General features: G+C 35.3%; 1 protein-coding gene across 1 annotated transcript; it reads left to right on the plus strand.

Annotated features, from left to right (window-relative positions):
- The first annotated feature begins 10,211 nt into the window (after positions 1-10,211).
- On the plus strand, positions 10,212-15,749 carry OEP80 (outer envelope protein of 80 kDa). The gene is made up of 16 exons (XM_079056262.1): positions 10,212-10,967; positions 11,094-11,187; positions 11,276-11,358; positions 11,473-11,567; positions 11,658-11,727; positions 11,820-11,913; positions 12,018-12,099; positions 12,186-12,221; positions 12,303-12,456; positions 12,529-12,669; positions 13,725-13,795; positions 13,880-13,958; positions 14,041-14,156; positions 14,982-15,129; positions 15,196-15,265; positions 15,332-15,749. The coding sequence occupies exons 1-16, from the start codon at positions 10,377-10,379 to the stop codon at positions 15,484-15,486; spliced, it is 2,079 nt and encodes a 692-aa protein (XP_078912388.1). The 5' UTR covers positions 10,212-10,376; the 3' UTR covers positions 15,487-15,749.
- The last annotated feature ends 260 nt before the right edge of the window (positions 15,750-16,009 follow it).

Genomic DNA, 16,009 nt, shown 5'->3' on the forward strand with positions numbered 1-16,009 from the left:
TCATTTATGCTTTTAAATAAAATCAGAGTAATCCTTTGATTAAAAGAGTTGCGGAATTTGTTCCCAAAACAAAATATGATAAGAATTTATCAAAGCATTTCATAAAGAAATGTATTTTTCATTATATAACAAAATCTCGGGATGTCATGTTCCGATACAGACCAAAAGCATAAACAATCCAAAATAGACCTTGCAACAATTACATATAACAACAGGTCTATAATCCAAAAATATCTTGACAATGTCATCCAACTTATGCCCTTGCGCCACTACCTGTAATACAAAGAAACTGAGTGGGTCAGACTTGGGAGCCTGGTGAGCATATAGGGTTTTCGACCCACAATAAATATTTATATTTAATTTCACCAACCAACAATAACCCGATTACCCATTCCCGTTATCCTCACTTTATGTCCCTAAAACAACAACTATTACAAGGGACCTAATCTAGGATTTTCATCGGGACGGACATTACTGCAAACGGGCTTCCTTAGCAATAGATGCCCTAAAGGCAACCATGAGGGGGATAGAGTACACCGGTGAACACATCGTTCACAATACCTACAGGTTATGAGCCTGCTAGTGTTCCACTGGACTGTCTAGAATGAGTCTGTGGTTGTCATCCATACTCCGCTAGATGACTAGATCAACAGCGACATCGAGGCCTCTCATCATTTTATTTCTTCACACGTCAACTGTCTACCCATGTTCTACCCAACATATTAGTAGATAAAATATATACATTTATATACAGCTTAAAGCCTGTACAAAACATCCATTCAACAAATAGTTCAAATAAACAAATAATATATAAACACGTAGCACGTATTTTATAAAGAATACTTCATATCTATGTGTTAGAAGAAAACGAATATACACTCACTTGATAAGACAATGATCAGACAACACCTCGTCTCTTAAAATAAACTTTTCTGATAAAACCGGGATGGGTTTTCTTGAAAACCGGGCTTCTCGCGGGCAGAGTTTCGGCTCGGAAACTTTACTTCTCAGGATCTTCGGGGCTTCGGAACTTGCTTCGGGGCTCGGGAATGATACCGGGGCTTCGGGATAATTCTGGCACGAAAGACGAGGTAAAACGGGAGAGAGAGAACAGAAAAGGAGCAAAATGGCCGGGTGCCCTCGCATCCTTTATATAGGGGCAGAAGCCTCACATTACGCTGGGTGTAATGCTCAGCTACGCGGGGCGTAGTGCTTCAGAATCATCATCGCTTACGTCATCGGGGCACTCGAGTCCGAGGCGGTTCATGCACCGGAGTACGCTGGGCGTACTCAAAGGTTACGCGGGGCATATCCTTCGGATAAGCTTTGGTATGCGTGCCACGATCTTCAAAAATTCATAACTTTTGCATACGAGCTCCGTTTTCGACGTTCTTTATATCCACACGTAGGTGAGATTATGCTCTACAACTTTCATTTAGACTCCGTCGGCTAATTTTGACTTTATTTTTATTATATTATTTTTAGTAGGCCGGGACAGGAAAACTTCGTTATAAAATCATAACTTCTTCATCCGACGTCCGTTCTCGTCTGTCTTTTCACCGTTGCACTACTAATGTCGAGATCTTCGATTCTCGTTTAGATTGTTTTGGCTAAAAATCACTCGATCTCAAATTCGAACTTCGGGCTGCATACTGCTAAGTCGAAACTTAGAAAAATCATAACTTCCTCATACGAAGTCAGATTTAGACGTTCTTTTTATGCATGCTCTCGGTTTAACGTATTCTACGACTTTCGTTTAGATCACTAAGGCTAAAAGTCACTCTATCGCAATTTCACATTTTACGTCACGCAGCGTCGTGCCGGTTCTGTCGCGAAACTTCGACAGGTCATCACTTCTTCGTTATAACTCGGATTTCAGCATTCTATATATATTCGGAAACCTCGTTACGACCACTACCACATTCTTCATAGATATCGAGCTTATCTAATATTTTATTTCTACGCCTATTTTTATTCTTAATTCAATTAAGACACACAATTAAGCATAAAACACATAATACTCAAATAACACATTCTTATTATTTCAAAATGAGTTACAAAGGTTAACCTAGACTATTACAACAACATTAATGCTTAGCCCAGAAACACGGGCGTTACACAAACCCCAGGGGTTGACTATGATGAGACCTTTTCGCCAGTAGCCAAGATTAAATCCATTAGGATATTGCTCGCCATAGCTGCCTTTCATGACTATGAAATCTGGTAGATGGATGTCAAGACTGCTTTCCTTAACGAGAAGTTGGCTGAGGATGTTTACATGAATCAGCCAGAGGGTTTTGTTGATGCAAAGTTTCCCAATAGAGTGTGCAAGCTTAAGAAATCCATTTATGGATTGAAACAAGCATCTCGCAGCTGGAATCTTTGCTTCCATGAGAAAGTCAAAGAGTTTGGTTTCTCTAGAAGTGAAGATGAGTTTTGTGTGTATATCAAGGCTAGTGGGAGTATAGTAACTTTTCTGGTGTTATATGTCGATGACATATTACTCATTGGTAACGACGTTCCAACCTTGAAAGATGTTAAGTCTTGGCTTGGAAAGTGTTTTGCCATGAAAGACCTTGGAGAAGCTGCCTATATTCTTCGGATTAGAATATTGAGAGATAGAAAGAAGAGACTAGTTGGACTTAGTCAGAGCACATACTTGGATAAGGTACTAAAGAGGTTTAGTATGAAAAATTCCAATAAGGGAGAGCTACCTATCCAGAGCAATACCAAATTGAGTAAGACTCAATGCCCGAGTACAGATGAGGAAATAGCAGACATGAGTCATGTACCTTATGCTTCCGCTGTCGGATCGATCATGTACGCTATGACATGTACTCGCCCTGATGTGGCATTTGCTTTGAGCATGGTCAGTCGCTATCAGGGAAACCCAGGTAGAGCTCATTGGATAGCGGTTAAGAATATACTCAAGTATTTGCGAAGGACAAAGGACTGGGTCCTTGTGCTTGGTGGCAATGATACTTTGAGAGTAGATGGTTACAGTGATGCCAGTTTTCAAACAGATAGAGATAACTTCCGTTCTCAATCTGGCTGGGTATTTTTACTGAATGGAGGAGCGGTTACTTGGAAAATTTCCAAGCAAGATACGGTGGCTGATTCTACTTGTGAATCAGAGTACATAGCAGCGAGTGAAGCGTCGAAAGAAGCAGCTTGGTTAAGGAACTTCATCGGAGATCTCGGAGTTGTTCCAACCATCCAGGAGCCTATGGAACTGTTCTGCGATAATGAGGGAGCGGTTGCCTTAACAAAGGAACCGAGAGATCATGGTAAACCAGACATATCGACAGAAAGTACCATTTTATCAGACATAGAGTAGAAGAAGGTCATCTTGTAGTAAAGAGGGTGTCATCTGAAGATAACCCAGCAGACCCCCTCACAAAGGGTCTGAGTAGGGCTAAGCATATTCAGCATGCTCGGAGCATAGGACTGAAAGATGATATTAGTTTTAGTAGTTAGATTAGTTTTGTTCTGAAACTAGTAACAAAGTAAATGTAATTGACTTTTGGTGATTAAATAATAAAGTATTATTTATAAGTTTGGTTACTGCGTTTTGTCGATTGTTTATTATTATGTTTTATATTTTGCATGTTTTACTTCCCGAATAATAAGATTATTCAAACTCCACAGTCGCTTGTACTTTTGGAAGTAAGTAGTGAATTAAGACTGTTATGAATTGGATTGCAGATTGTCTAAGGATAGACATGGCAATAGAATTGCTGCAATGTTCATGAGTACTCAGAAATTGAGATTTGAGTATTGGATAAACCCTCGCTCAGAGTATCACTTCATGGAATTCATCACGAGTAATACTGAGACGATAATATCTTATAATCTTGAAACGAAGATATATGAGTTGTAATTTACAAAGTCGGTTATACATTGGTGATACGAAAACGCATCAGTAACTTGGTGTTATAAAACTTATTGTCATGTATAATTTGATGAGTAAAAGATACATGCATATGAGTCAACGTTTATTCGTTCCTTTTGCCCTAACCGGAAAAGCGATATCTGTGGGCCCCTCGATGATTTGGTGTTGACTTATGTGCTGGGCCCAACCAGGACTAAATTGATGTGTTCAATTAGAAGTCCTACATCATCACAAATCAGAAATCGGGAAACATAGATTCTGGACAAAGAGGTTGATTTCGTTCCATGTCTTATGTCTGGGGATATCTTGCAGAACGAAGGATTATATGATCACTTATCTAAGGACACGTAACTGACTGGGTCAGAGTTCAGCAGCAGCTTTTAGAAGCTACAATTTGCTGGTCAAATTTAGAAGGCATACTAGCAATTATAGTTACAGACTTATCCAAGTGGGAGACTGTTGGATTAGGTGTCTAAGCCCATAACTATAATTGGTATGTACTTGAATTGATAGCAACACAGTCCTTTTGGGTTGCCCTCAAACCTAGCAACTAGACAAGGAAATTATGAAAGGAGAGATATTAATTTATAAGATTAATAAATCAATATAAATGATTTATTAATATGTTAAAAGATTAATATATTAATTAGAAATCATTATGTTTAATTAATAGTTAGCCAGAAATTAATCAGAATTAATTTTGGGGTTAAAAGTATTAATTATAAAGTGCAGGGACTAGTTTGCAATTATCTAATAGTTGAGTGGAAGGCTCCAGAACCTCCTTGGAAGGAGGTGGACGAAATCTATAGGGGAAACCCTAAGGATTTCGTCCAAGGGGCTTTGGATAAGGCCTTTGGGTTAGCTTAGGCCCTAAGCAAAGGAGTATTAGGGTTTTCCCTAAACCCTAGATCCCTCAGCTATATAAGGAGCCTCCCAACTCCTAAAATCGGCCACTCCTACCTTGGAAGAAACCCTAGGCCGATTTTGCATACCTTACCCTCTCTCCTTCAAGTTTCCTTCTTGCTAGTTCTTGGGTGTGATTCCATTAGAGGCATTACATTTGTGGTGCTAGGCTTCCAAGAAGATCAAGTTCAAGAGGATTAACAATTGTTTGCTATAACAATTGAAAGGTATGTAATTCTGAAACCCTAGTTTGTTAATTTCGAAATTAGCCTCTCTCCTCTAGGGTTCTTGTTTGCAATTCAAAGTTATATGTTCAATAGTTAAAACATAGATCCAAAGTAGGTTGCATGTGAACTTAGGAATTGGTTTTCTAGTTTATTTGTTTTACCTAAAACCCATCACAAAGACCGGTCGGCAAGTTGAATGATGACTCTGATTTTTGATAAAGGTCCAATTCCCATTGTTTTATAGCTTGAGTAGGGTAAGACATTAATTGATGCCCCAAGGTCTAGCATGGCACGTGACACAAAAAGGTTACCCATTTTACAAGGAACCGTGAATACACCCGGGTCCTTGCATTTTTTAGGTAGCCGTTTTTGTGACATGGCTGAAACGTTTTCCCCAACTTTCACAGTTTGATTTCCTTTAAGATTTTTCTTAGATGTGCAAAGTTCCTTAAGTAACTTAGCATATCTAGGAATCTGTGTAATAGCATCTTAAAGAGGGATATTGATTTCAACCTTTCAGAACATTGCCATGATCTCGTCATCTTCCCGTTCTCTCTTTGTGCTTGTTAGCCTTGAAGGAAATGGGGCCGGTGTGATTTTTGCTTTGATGTCATTTGGATTTTTTGGCTTTGAAGTATCATTCTTTTCATTTTCTTTGACCTCTTCATCCACTTCAATCTCCCTTTCTTCCTCTTCTTCATCCGGAATCCTTGGGCCTTCATAGTTTTTTCCTCCTCTCAAAGTAATGGCACATGCATTATGTTTCGAGTTCTTCTCGGTTTGGGATGGTAGCTTTCCTTATGATTCTATTTTGCTCACGGATTGAGCAAGTTGTGATACTTGTTGCTCCAATCTTTTTATGCTTGCCTTGGTTTCTTGTTGGAAGCTTTGAGTGCTAGTGGCAAGACTTTTGACAATATCTTCTAATGACATGCTTGATGAACCCGTTTGTGGAGGTGGTTGTTGTGGATGCCTTGGCTGGAAATTTTGAGGTTGAAACGGTGGCCTTTGTTGATTTTGAGGAAATGGTGGTCTTTGTTGGTATTGATGTGGTTGACTTGGTTGATAACTTCCATGTTGATTTCCTCCCCAACCTTGATTGCTGTTCCATCTTTGGTCAACCCATGGCTGCTCAAATCCCCTTTGGTTTGACCCAGAATACCCTCCTAAAGCATTTGCTTCCGCATAATCCTCATCTTGAATTTGAGGGTACATGTCGGTTGGATGCCCCACTGAGTGCAAATACCGCACGGGCGGGGTGTGGGTTGCACACCTTTATCTTTAGCTAACATCATGACCACTTTTGTAAGATCGGACAATTGGGTTTCAATTTGAGGAGTCTGGACTTCCTTTACACCTCGGGGTGCATCCGCGTACCATTCTTCATCATGACTTGAATGCTTAGAATCTTCAGCCATGTTCTTGATTAAGTTGCGGATTTCGGTGGGAGTCTTGTCGGGTAAAGATCCGCCACTGGAGGCATTGAGAAGCCTTCTTTCCATTGGAGTCATGCCTTCAATGAAGTATCAGAGGAGATCGTATTCGGTGATTCCATGCTTTAGACATCGGGCACAAAGTTTCTTGAATCTCTCCCAATATGTGTGAAAAGCTTCTCTATTATGTTGCTTGATTCCAATGATTTCCCTCCGTAGGGCTGAAGCTTTCATCTCTAGGAAGTATTTGTCCAAAAAGAGTCGTGCAAGATCTATCTCCGAATCAATTGGCAATGGTGTACCTGTACGGAAAGATCTAGGCATAAAAATTTAGTAACACCGTGTCCCCGACAACAGCGCCAATTTGTTAGGCGTGTCAAACCCAACAAATAAAGGGGTATGATATACTCCAAAAGAACAATACAATATTGCACTAAAAGGTAGTACAAGGCAAGTAGGGTCAATCCACAGAGACACGGGACAATCGGTCTATACCTCTATGCGCAAGGTATTTTGGTCACTAACCGTAAAGAGGGGGGTTTTGAAGGCAATGATTAGAACAACAAATTAAACACAAAAGTAATTGACTAAATAAATGGATTAAATTTAGAAATTGTAAAGACTCCAACTCTATGTATGACAACTTAGCAATGTTATTCCAAAATGACATGACACTTTCTCAATTCTATCTAAGATAGTACTTGAAAGCGTTAACAAGCTCTGACATTTCCCATTCACCACATTAATTAACCAAAACAAGCTCTTTGATTAACCCTAACCTTACTAACCTAATCTAAACAAGCTCTTAGAATTGGATTAAAAGATTGCATTAAGCTTTATGCGAATGTTCCCAACAACACCCAATACTCCTCACAAGCTCGGGAGTGTAAAAGTGTGTGAAAAGATTTACACTAAATTCATTCAATGGAAATCAATTTAATGCTTGTTACTTAGTCCAATTCACAAATCAATTACGGATTTTGCAAAATGAATAACTTGAATGACCTAACCCTAATTCAAATGGCCAATAAGAATCACAATTAGAATCAAACATTCGATTGAAGCAAAATCAATTTCACTAGATAGAAATTAAAAGCAAACATCAAGTCATATGATTGAAGTCACAACCAAGAAGTCAAAACATGAAGTTGGAGAAACTAGGGTTCTAGCCACACATGGCTAGAACAAAATCACAAGTTGTAAAGATGGAAATGATGTGCAATTACAACTTACAAATAAGAGAAATAATGTTTCCAAATGCTAAACGATCACATCCTTGCGAAAACCTTCGAAAATCCCTCACCAATAGTGCTCTGATATGTTGTGTCTATGTAAAAATGACCCAATTCCTGTGATATGAAAAATCTGAAAACTGCAAAAAGTTGGTTTTTGGGTCGAACACGGCCCGTGTCAAAATAGAACAAATCAACACGGGTCGTGTTGAGTGGGAAATGGCAAGCAATCCTTGACTTTTCATTCCAAAGTACAATGCTCATTTGGGTAAACACGTCCCGTGTCAAAATAGAACAAACTGACACGAGTCGTGCTCAGTGTAGTCAACAACCCCTTTTTCTGGTCAACACGGCCCGTGCTCCTTTTGCAGTGTAAATCCAATACGCCCCGTATACCCCTCTAACTCCAATTCCAAACTTCATTTTTTCAGCTTTTCCGCTCTTCGCCCGATCATCCCGAAATCTTCACCAATGCTTCCCGGCACCTCCCAAAGCGCGTCCCAACCTCCGGTTTACCTGAAAAAGACATGAAAGTGTGCAAATAAGGTTATTCTAGAGACTAACATGAATATGATGAAATACAAGAAAAAGGAAGAACAATTATGCTAAATAGATGCATAAAGAGGGACTAAAAGGTGTGCAAAAATGTGCACAAATTGCACCTAACAATGTCTTCACATACAACTCAATGATTAATGTATCATATTAAATATTTGTCTTTGCATGTGGTACGACCTTGTTGGATAAGCTCTTTGAACTTTACATAGTAGTTCTCCACATAAAAAAAATTCCATTGTCTTTAGTTCCTCGTATGGTAATATCTCAAATGTATAAGAGAAAATCTAACTACTTGAGGATCTTTTGGAAAAAAATTTGTAATCTTAATTTTAGAATGTATTTAAGATTCTTAAATTGGATGTTTGTATGATGCTAATTTTTATTTATTTATTTATTATTATTATTATTATTATATTATTATTATTATTATTATTATTATTATTTTGTATTTTGCACCTTTTAAATGACTCATTTAAGCCTTTTTCATTAAAGATGGTATTAGTTATTAAAATTTTTTCACTTATTTCAAATGAGCATGCATACTTTGCTATAACACAATACACAACATATTTCATGTAATCTTTGTCAAATCTGTAATATAATTTAAAAAAAATTAAAAATAAAAAATCCGTCCTGAGGCAAAACCCAAACTTTTTTACTAATTTTTACTAAATCATATAGACAATTTTAATAAAGATAAATTGTTATCTTGACCCACAAAATTTATAAGATAAAAGTAACGAGATTATAGGATATGGCCAAAAATCATCTTTTACTTTTTGAATGCTACGTTAAACTTTCCATTACTCTTATTTCATCCAGAAAATGATCACTTTTCGCTATCTTTAATTTTTATTAAAAAAATATTTTATACAGATATTATACTTGTTTTTTAGGGAATTAAAACCATGAATTATATTATATTTTTTATAATTTTTTAGCGCGTCCGAATTTTAGACATCGAAAAATTCGGATAATAGATTTTAATATCCGAATTCGTATCCGAAATTTCGAATACGCATTCGGATTCCAAAATCGGATATCTGGAATTCTTATTTTTTAATCACTATTAAATTTTAGTCCATAAAATTAATGTTTTATCCTGGTTGAGATCAATAAAAACCTAACGCGTTGCTAAAGTTGAGATCAAATAAACCCAGAATCAAGCTGCACAAAACCATAAAACAACCAATATATGAACCTATTGATAGTCTACGAACCTAATTTTATATTAAACAAATTAAAAACCATCAAGTATCAATTTGAAACACACAAACAATGAATGGTTAAGTCACTGTAGGTTGCGAAACAATTAGAACCATTGACTCAAAGCTCCATTCTTCGATTGCTAGCTTTTATTTCCACAAATTAAAACACATTTAATAAAAAAATAGTAACATATTGTCAACTAACCAATTTGGTCTAAAACCAGCAACAACATCGATCTTTGTTCATAAAATTAATACAGTATTATATTTGAATGAACATGGAACATAATGAACATTACATGTCATTAGCAACCATGATTTAGATCTAAGCAAAATAGCAAAAGCTAATGAGAGAAAATATAATAAAACAATTAAAAATCATATATTTTTAACTTATTCCAAGTTTATATATTCAAGCAATAAGATAAAATATAAAAAATCTTAATTTCGGATACCGGATATCCGAAATATCCGAAAATGTTTAAAGTGATTATCCGTATCCGAATCCGAAAATTCGGATATCCAAAATTCAAATATCCGAAGTTTCGGATAATTTTGGGTTCAGATATCAGATTTTTCGGATCAGGTCTTCGGATACGAGTTTTTATGAACACCCCTAGTTCGAGGGTGCGGTTCTCTTTCCCGCTCCATAACCGCCGGTCTCGTAAAGATAAAAAAATAAAAATAAAAACTTATTTAAGTAATTAAAATTTTTTAAATCATAATTCTTCTGTTTGGCGACGCTAAAACCTTACGGATCCCGAGTCCGTTTTCAAACAGGACAGCTTTCAGTATCGCTAGGAAAACTGCATCCCCAAAATTTCAGTAATTAACCAAAACCCTAGAAAATGCCACCATCGACCTGACTTTCATTAGCGGTTTTCCGGAGGTTAGCGAGCATCATAGCACCGCCGATTCAAACAATGCCGGAAAACAAATCCATTCAATTCAGGTCGTCCTCCATTAAAATCCCTCCTTTTGTCCCTATTCACCACCACCGGCATCAACACCATCACCGCCGTCCACTTCCTCTCTTCGCCGACCTCCGTCTTTCAATTTCTTCAATTTTTAACAATTCCAAACACTCACTCACTCAATTCATATCTTCTTCCATCAGCAAATTCCAACCGAGTACTCAGAAACCTCCAAAACCTTCAAACCCTTTTCACTCCAAAAAACCACCACTACTGTGCTCGGCTTCATTGGCGTTGACCCGGGGCGACGAGGAGGGCGGTGAAGTAACTCAGTCGAGTAAGAGTCATTCGGTGAGCCGACATGACGACGAGCGTGTGCTAATTAGTGAGGTTTTGGTAAGAAATAAGGACGGAGAGGAGCTTGAAAGGAAAGATTTGGAGGCAGAAGCCATTGCGGCATTGAAAACATGTCGACCTAATTCAGCTTTAACTACACGCGAAGTTCAGGAAGATGTGCATAGGATCATTGGAAGCGGGTATTTCTCTTCTTGCATGCCTGTAGCAGTAGATACTCGTGATGGCATCCGTTTGGTGTTCCAGGTATGCTTAAAAACTCATACTTTGGGTTCTAATTCTATGTAATTAATAACCTTTAAGTATGTAAGACATATCTATAGTTCTATACACTAGTATGGAGTTATTTACACCAGTATCTTTTGGCATAAGGTAGAACCAAACCAAGATTTCCAAGGGCTGGTTTGTGAAGGAGCCAATGTTTTGCCAACAAAATTTGTAGAAGATAAATTTCGTGATGGATATGGTAGGTATCTTTCATCTTTTGAATGAATGAATTCTCCATAAAGTTAAGTTACTACTGTGTTTAACTGATATTTTGTTAAGTTATGCAGGAAATATTGTAAACATACGACAATTAGACCATGTTATAAACTCCATTAACGGGTGGTATATGGAGCGTGGCCTTTTTGGTTTGGTTAGCATCCGACTTCATTACCATTTTCTCTTAAACAACATATTTGATAATTGATATCCAAAAATGGTATATACTATATAACAGTGTTTATTATGATGAAATTGAAATCATCAGGTTTCAGGAATTGAGATTCTCTCTGGAGGAATTATTAGGTTACAAGTTTCAGAAGCAGAGGTCAACAATATATCCGTACGTTTTCTCCGTAGAACGTAAGAAGATCTTTATTTTTTCTGATTATATAATCCTTTAATTTGAAGATATTTTGACATTAACTTCTGTTATTTGGTGTTAAAATCCAGTGGTGAGCCAACTACAGGTAAGACAAGGCCTGAGACAATTCTTAGGCAACTTAATACCAAAAAGGGTCAGGTATTCTAAACAACATGTAGCAATAGCTTTCTTCTTTTATTAAAGTTTGTTAAAATGAAGATGTAACATGAAAGTTGAAATGCTATTATCAGGTATATAGTATGCTTCAAGCAAAAAGAGATGTAGACACATTGTTAGCTATGGGAATTATGGAAGATGTTAGTATTGTTCCACAGCCAGCTGGAGGTAACATAACTGATGACATTCCAATTCATATAATCAAGATTCAGAAAATAGAATAAAGTCTTGTACTCTTGTTTATAAATCAAAGATGTTGCAATTTTCTACAGATTCAGGGAAGGTGGACCTCACAATTAATGCAGTTGAACGTGTAAGTGGAGGTATCTCAGCTGGTGGTGGAATTTCAAGTGGGTATGTTATTTTTTTTATAAAAAATAAAAGATTTCGATTTTTATTTGTTGATTTATAGTAGTTTTACTTATTTCTTTCATTTGTAGGATCACAAGTGGCCCTTTAGCAGGACTTATTGGAAGGTAATAATATAATGTCAAAGATTATAACTTTGAATTTGTTTGTATAAAGATTATAACTTTGAATTTGTTTTTTTATTAAAGTTGTGCACTTTATCATCGAAATCTATTTGGGAGGAATCAAAAGATAAATCTTTCACTTGAAAGGGGACAAATTGACTCGATCTTTAGGATCAACTACACGGATCCTTGGATTGAAGGAGATGATAAAAGGACATCAAGAACAATAATGGTTCAGGTACCCTTTTGAAATTTGAATTTAATTTTGTAAAAAAGATTAGATTTTTATTTATGGGTGTTTGTGTTTCAGAATTCAAGAACCCCTGGAACTCTTGTTCATGGAAATCAACCCAATAACACTAATCTAACCATTGGAAGGATTACAGCTGGCATTGAATATAGTCGTCCTTTTAGACCAAAATGGAGTGGAACAGCAGGGCTTATTTTTCAGGTATTATAAATTTATAATAATTAAAAAAAAATATGTTGATGGTAAAAAAGGTGAAACCTTTTTACCTCTGTTTGTTTGGATGGAATGGAATGGAATGAGTCATTACATTCCATGGTCATGTTTGACTGTTGTGTAGGAATGAAATGATTTTTTATTTTTATTTTTTTATATAATATATGTAAATAGAATGTATAGTTTTAAGTTTTAACTCTATTTTATATGTTATTTTAATTATTATTAACGAAGTTTTATTTACAAAAAGAAAGTTGAACATAATAGAAAGTCATCAAACCCGAAATAAGTTATAAAAAAAATAATATTTTTTGTTATTTTACAACAATAACATTTTTTTAAAAAATCTTTTTGTATCATTAAAATATACATAAGCAAAAAATTGTTTTATTGCTATTTATCATTCCAAATATTTTAAAATGAAAAACAATATGTTCTCACTATTTTACAAAAAGTAACATTGTAATTTAAATAAAACACCTAAAAAAATCTAAATCTTATTGTGTTACTGAAGAACACATAAATAAAAATTTGTTAAATTCCAATTTAGCATTCCATCACAAATTTATAATTAAAGCAATACTTTTCGTGATTTTACAACAATTACAAAAAAAATTCAAATCTTTTTGTATAATTAAAAATTACATAAGTAAAAAGTTGTTTTATACTTCTATTGCACCATTTATAATTCAAATAAGTTCAAATAAACAATATGTTTCCGTAATTTCACCAAAATTAACATTATAATTTTCATAAAATACCAAAAAAAACATAAATAAAAATCCATTATATCACAATTTATCATCCATCACAAAAAAAAAAAACACTCCACGACTAAGAATGAAAATTAACAAAACGGAAAGGATCACGTACCATTCCATTCCGTCGAGCAAAACAAACTATGGAATGGAATGAACCATTCCATTCCATCATTGATTCCTTCATACCAAAACAATACCTTACTATCATTCCACAATTCTGTCCAACATTATTTATATTTTTAAATATAAATAATAAATAATAAATTTTGACATTAAAAACAGCGTGCTGGTGCTCGTGATGAAAAAGGGAATCCAATGATACGCGACTACCATAGCAGCCCACTAACCGCAAGGTAATTTTCACCTCTTTCCTATTTAGTCAACCTATTTTCAAAAACTTGACAAATGACAATTTTCTCCTCATATTTTCAATGTAGTGGAAATATCCATGATGATATGGTACTTGCTAAGCTTGAAACTGTTTACACTGGTTCAAGCGACCCTAGTTCTTCAATGGTAACACATATATATATAACAAACTTTTATTTTTCTTCTCTATAATTACGAAAATGCCCTCACAGCTTTTAAATTTTTTCAGTTAGTTGTAAATATGGAACAGGGGCTTCCTGTTTGGTCTGAATGGCTGGTTTTCAATAGGGTTACTTGTCGTGCAAGAAAAGGCCTTGCAATTGGCCCTGCTTCCCTTAATTTGAGGTAATAATAATATACATGAAATAGCAATCTACTTTTATTATTATTATTATTATTATTATTATTATTAAAACAAAAGTTGTTATGACTTATGAGTAGTAAAGTTTTAGGTTTTTAGATTTTTGCCACTAAAGTTTTTATTTTAAATTTTGGCCACAGTGCATAGTTCTATAATTTTACATTTTTGGCCCAAGTTTTTGTTATTTTAGACTTTTGGCGACAAATAATCTTAAAATTTAGCAATTTGTTTTAGACTTTATCCACAAAACTTTCTTATTTTGGCATATTTGATCCTTAAACTTGTAAAATGCCACTTTTAGCCCCTCAATTCTGAGCACCAACATTTTTCATCCCTTTACCTTTCGCATGTTTGCAGGTTTCACATGCTTGGTCTTTATGTAGAAAATAAATTACAATAACGGTCCTTGTGCAGAATTATATTTACATGAATGGTTCGTTTGTATAAAAAATTACATAAATGCCCGTCTAATAACAAATATTAAAAAGTGAGCTTTTGTCCTTACGTAGAAAATGAATTATGAAAATGGTCCCTATGATGTTTCTTTTTTCAAAAACAGTCCCTGTAATTTTCTAAGCAAAACCTTTTCTATGTGGAGGGGCATTTTCTAGTTATTATTATTATTATTATTATTATTTTTATCAATGTTGGCCAGTAACCTGATATTATATCTAAATTGCTGACATGGCAATGTACACTTTTTAATCCATAATAGGAACTTACATTACTCTTAATACTGTTTAATAAAAGAAAGAAGTAGGGTTATTTTCGTCTTTTTAACTTGTTTAAATTATTGTATGAATACACAGTCTATCTGGTGGACATGTTGTGGGAAATTTCCCTCCCCATGAAGCATTCCCTATTGGTGGAACAAACAGTGTGAGAGGATATGAAGAAGGAGCAATTGGATCAGGGAGATCTTATGCTGTTGGTTGTGGAGAGATTTCTTTCCCTTTGGTAAGTTAGTTTATTTTAGTTTGAAATGCCTATTTTACCCTTGATTGTATTTGGTTGACCTGGCAGGTGGGGCCCGTGGAAGGAGCCATGTTTGCTGACTATGGAACTGATCTTGGTTCAGGCCCAACCGTTCCTGGTAATTCCCTTATTTTATTTTTTTCAATCTATTAATAATTTAATTTTTAATTTTGATTTTTAAAAGGGGATCCTGCGGGGGCTAGGCTAAAGCCGGGAAGTGGATATGGTTATGGAGTGGGAATGCGTGTAGCGTCTCCTTTAGGTCCTCTTAGACTTGAGTATGCTTTTAATGATCAAGGAACAGGGAGGTTTCACTTTGGAGTTGGTCAACGAAATTGACTTTTTATTTATTTATTTATTTTTTTTAAAGTTTTGAGTATATTATCTTTATGGTGGGAAAAAATATGTTGTCTAGAAACGAGGGACTTAATGTGACAATAGAATAATCTTTTTTATGCATCGAAGATATTTTTATGTGGGCACACGTGAGTTTAGATCTCTTGCACATGTGCTTGTGATCTTGAATTCTTGATTTGTTCGATGTTTCGAAGAACAATGTATTTAGTGTCTTTTAAGTCCATTGGAAATATGCCTTTTGATTATGTTAGTGTTTTGAATTCGATATTCCATATTTAAGTCACTTTCATTTAGTTAAAAAAAAGCAATTCTAATCCCTTGGGAAATCTCTATTTGCTACAAAATTGGTTTTATGTATGATCATCATAATGAAAAAAGAAAAAAAGAAAAAAGAAAAAAGAAATGTATGAACGTTTATCCAATGAAGTTGCAGTTTTTCGATGCTAAATTGTTTAAAAACTTTAAAGACAAATTTGAAGTTCTTTTTTTTTTTTGTGAAGATTTT

This window comes from Lactuca virosa, chromosome 6 (assembly GCF_052849685.1).
Source record: "Lactuca virosa cultivar CGN04683 chromosome 6, Lactuca_virosa_CGN04683_v6, whole genome shotgun sequence".
NCBI lineage: Eukaryota > Viridiplantae > Streptophyta > Magnoliopsida > Asterales > Asteraceae > Lactuca > Lactuca virosa.